Source organism: Protobothrops mucrosquamatus, unplaced genomic scaffold (assembly GCF_001527695.2).
Source record: "Protobothrops mucrosquamatus isolate PMUCROS unplaced genomic scaffold, P.Mucros_1.0 scaffold5945, whole genome shotgun sequence".
NCBI lineage: Eukaryota > Metazoa > Chordata > Lepidosauria > Squamata > Viperidae > Protobothrops > Protobothrops mucrosquamatus.
The window spans coordinates 15827-16854 of record NW_015391784.1 but is presented as its reverse complement, the minus strand read 5'-3'; the positions used below and the strand labels follow the sequence as shown (position 1 = coordinate 16854).

At 67.6% G+C, this 1028-nt stretch overlaps 1 protein-coding gene across 1 annotated transcript; it reads left to right on the top strand.

Moving 5' to 3' along the window:
• Positions 1–450: 450 nt before the first annotated feature.
• Positions 451–1026, top strand: LOC107300017 (probable G-protein coupled receptor 21; the record flags this gene model as incomplete). The annotated part of the gene is made up of 1 exon (XM_015829360.1): positions 451–1026. A coding segment is annotated over exon 1 (576 nt), but the record flags the coding sequence as incomplete, so codon positions are not given.
• Positions 1027–1028: the final 2 nt, after the last annotated feature.

Sequence of the window (1028 nt, the reverse complement as noted above, 5' to 3'; positions counted from 1 at the left end):
GAGGGATTCTTTCTTCCTCCCTCGGCTTCCAAGAGGAACCGCCCCCACGTGGCTCCACTGGCCTTCCTCTCCTCCCCTCCCTCCCCCCAACCCTCCAGCCAGCCTCCTCCTCCTCCTCCTCCTTCCAGCCAGAGAGCAGCACAGCAGCAGCAGCAGCGTACCTCTGCTCCCCCCCAGCGGCAGCCAGCCGCCTGCTGCCAGCCAGCCCAGCTGGAGGAGGGGGCGGTGGCTGCCGTTGGCGGCAGCAGCAGCAGTAGCAGCAGTAGCAGCGAGCCAAGAGGGAGCATTGCGGACAATGCCCGGGCAGCCTGCGCACTCCTCCTCGCCTTCTCTCAAGCAGCAGCAGAAGCAGCAGCAGCCGCGCACCACGCAGGAGCTGCCGCAATGACAGCCGGTGCAGCAGCCGGGCAGCGGCCACCGGCGTGAAGGGACCGTGGGCGCCTCGGCAAGATGAACGCCTCCCTGGATGGCGGCAGCCCCGGCAATGGGAGCGGCGGGGGCGGGGGCGGCGGGGAGAGTGGCGGCAGGCCCTTCTGCCTGCTGGCGGCCGGCTACCCGGACAGCCTGGACGTCTGCCTCCTGGAGGCCATCATCATCGTATTCCTGACCGTCCTCATCATCTCGGGCAACCTGGTGGTCATCTTCGTCTTCCACTGCGCGCCGCTGTTGAACCACCACACCACCAGCTACTTCATCCAGACCATGGCCTACGCCGACCTGCTGGTGGGGGTGAGCTGCCTGGTGCCCTCTCTCTCCCTGCTGCACCACCCGCTGGCCTTCCTGCCCGAGGCGCTGGTCTGCAAGGTCTTCGGCTACGTGGTCTCGGTGCTGAAGAGCGTCTCCATGACCTCGCTGGCCTGCATCAGCCTGGACCGCTACATCGCCATCACCAAGCCCCTCAGCTACAGTACGCTGGTCACCCCCTGCCGGCTGCGGGCCTGCATCCTGCTGCTCTGGCTCTACTCGGGCGGCGTCTTCCTGCCCGCCTTCTTCGAGTGGGGCAAGCCGGGCTACCACGGGGACATCTT